The 2671-nt window shown below is 37.7% G+C and overlaps 1 protein-coding gene across 1 annotated transcript; it reads right to left on the reverse strand.

Moving 5' to 3' along the window:
• Positions 1-353: 353 nt before the first annotated feature.
• LOC110465025 (sodium/nucleoside cotransporter 2-like) lies at positions 354-2627 on the reverse strand. The gene is made up of 4 exons (XM_021520588.1): positions 2619-2627; positions 2035-2160; positions 1428-1558; positions 354-1147 (listed from the first exon to the last, which is right to left on the reverse strand). Exons 2-4 carry the CDS (start codon positions 2119-2121, stop codon positions 949-951), a joined length of 417 nt encoding a protein of 138 aa, XP_021376263.1. The 5' UTR covers positions 2122-2160; positions 2619-2627; the 3' UTR covers positions 354-948.
• Positions 2628-2671: the final 44 nt, after the last annotated feature.

Genomic DNA, 2671 nt, shown 5'->3' on the forward strand with positions numbered 1-2671 from the left:
CCCCACACACACAGATGAACGTAACACACAGAGATGAACGTAACACACATACAGATATGAAAGTATCGCACACACAGATGAACGTAACACACACACACACGAACGTAACACACACATATGAAAGTAACACACACAGAGAAATGAACGTAACACACACAGATGAACGAAACACACACAGATGAACGTAACACACACAGTGATGAACGTAACACACACAGAGATGAACGTAACACACACAGAGATGAACGTAACACACACATAGATGAACGTAACACACACACACGCACACAGATGAACTTACCACATACAAATAGGAACGTAACACACACAGAGAAATGAACGTAACACACACACAGATGAACGTAACATAAAGTTATTAACGTAACACACACAGATAGATGAACGTATCACACACATACAGATGAACGTAACGCACACACAGGTAAGTGCACCTTCGAAAAGTTTGTAACAGATACAGTATGCCAAAAATGAATTACACTGCATCATACAGGGTTAACGCCATCTTTTTGTCCTAACCACAGATTATAAGAAAACGAATTATCGCAACTATTATTCTGAAAGATGAATCTTAAAACTGATTTGAAAAATTGGCAAGGCTGTCAACATAGAAAGATTGCAGGTTTGGTAGAACGAAATATGTGCGAATTGTATCAATTACTATCTGAACATTGTACAGGATTGTTTACATAAATGTTGATACACAGTGTAGTAGGGTTCAGATGTGACCTGCAGCAGTATCTCTTGTATCTCCGGGGATACTTGTAATGTGTCAACAATAAAGGCTATGTCATTGGTGCTCAGCAATCCGTTAGAGACCTACCTAGAAGCAATAGTATCCTTGCTATTTTGGTTCCCTCTACGTGGCCCGCTTAACATAAGTTACTTACATCATCATTGAATAATCATTTTAGTAATGACACGAGGATGTTATGACGAACTTACTTGAAATGTCAATCTTTCATAGTCAGGTTCCTCCAGTCCTACACGTGAACCGAACCAATCAAGCGTAGCGTTGATAAACTCCAAAACAGCAATAAAGGCAATCAGGTTCGCAGCAATGTTTGCTATCAGCTTGATGGACTGGGAGGCGCCATTTGAAGCAGCTTCGATAACATTCCTTTCTGGGCTGTTAATGTAAATATGTATAGTTCCGTAAATTGAACGAACAGTTTCCAGTTTAATATCAATATGCTTATGATGGTCTCATTGTGTCGACTATAAGAATAAGTTCCCTTTAAATACGCATTAAGAAACAAATGAAACTTGTTTTCAGCACAATCCAGAAAATAACATGAATTAAATGACCTTTTAGCACCTTCATAAGGAAATTTTCAAGCAGTTCTAGCACTTCATTATATCAATGGTATACATATGAAGCCCTTGTGTACGGGTTTGTAGCTACATACCTCGCCTCCATGTTATAAACCTTCTCGGGGTCAGACTTGCTTCCCTCAGTCTCCGGACATATCAGCTTGGACATAGCCAGGGCGGCGGGTGCGGACATGACAGAGGCGGACAAGAGATGGTTAGCGGGCACCTGTCAATCATACACCAACAGTACTTATAACCGTACAGAAGAATTACAGGACCAACAGATGAAGTCAGACCCCATCACAGACAAGACATTTAATGAAATGAGGTTTTCAACCTTCCTCAAATGTTACAAACGATTAGTTAATTATTAATAAATAATACATTGGATAAATCATGATTTATTTAGGCCGAATAATTGTAAATATTTAGGAGATGATCGACAATTAAAACAAAAATATCTGTTTGTAAGAAATATACGAACATAAATAGTTATCTTCTTTCCCACTATATTTGTCAAATACAAATTACCAATAAACCACACTGTAGCTATCACCTCCACTTTGCAGATTTTAAACTTTGTTACAGCATTATTATTCATTGTCGAATAAATTAAAAAGGCATTTAATCAAATTACGCTCACGACAATGATGAAGACCATGATTTGTAAAGTTGGGATGCACAACAATAAAAGCCCCTTACATCTATCGCTATGTACGCCGCCATGACACTTCCGGCTATAGTGGCGAACCCTCCTGTCAGAACAGCGTGAAGCTCCGAATTTGTCATATCCTTCAGGAATGGTTGAATAAGTAAAGGTGCCTCGCTCTACAAATACATATATCATTTCATACGGCATCACACCGGAAAACATTTTAGAGCATTGCCATTGTGAAAATAATGTTATATAAGCTTTCCCAAACAGTAAAATCATTTACCGTGTTATAACATCAGTCAGCAGAAATGATCATATAACACAGTTCAGGTTGAACAGGCCCCATTAAAGATGATACTGTTATTCTAAATTTTAACCTCTTGGAGAATCATATTTAAAAACACCCTAATTGAATAATTTAAAACGCATACACTGAACTTGTTTTAAAGCTCTTAGCATATAATACAACGGCTCAATTCGATGATAAAGAATTAAATCTGGTGTCTTATAAAAACAGTTCGGCGGCACAATATCATGTCAATCTCTTTTGCTACCAAACTGAAACACAGTTTGGTACATTGTACCTTACCTGTCGGATGACGATGTTACAGTTTGGTAATCTGTGACTTACCTGTCCGATGAAGATGTTACAGTTTGGTAATCTGTGACTTACCTGTCCGATGA

This window comes from Mizuhopecten yessoensis, unplaced genomic scaffold (genome assembly GCF_002113885.1).
Source record: "Mizuhopecten yessoensis strain PY_sf001 unplaced genomic scaffold, ASM211388v2 scaffold11047, whole genome shotgun sequence".
Classification (NCBI taxonomy): Eukaryota; Metazoa; Mollusca; class Bivalvia; order Pectinida; family Pectinidae; genus Mizuhopecten; species Mizuhopecten yessoensis.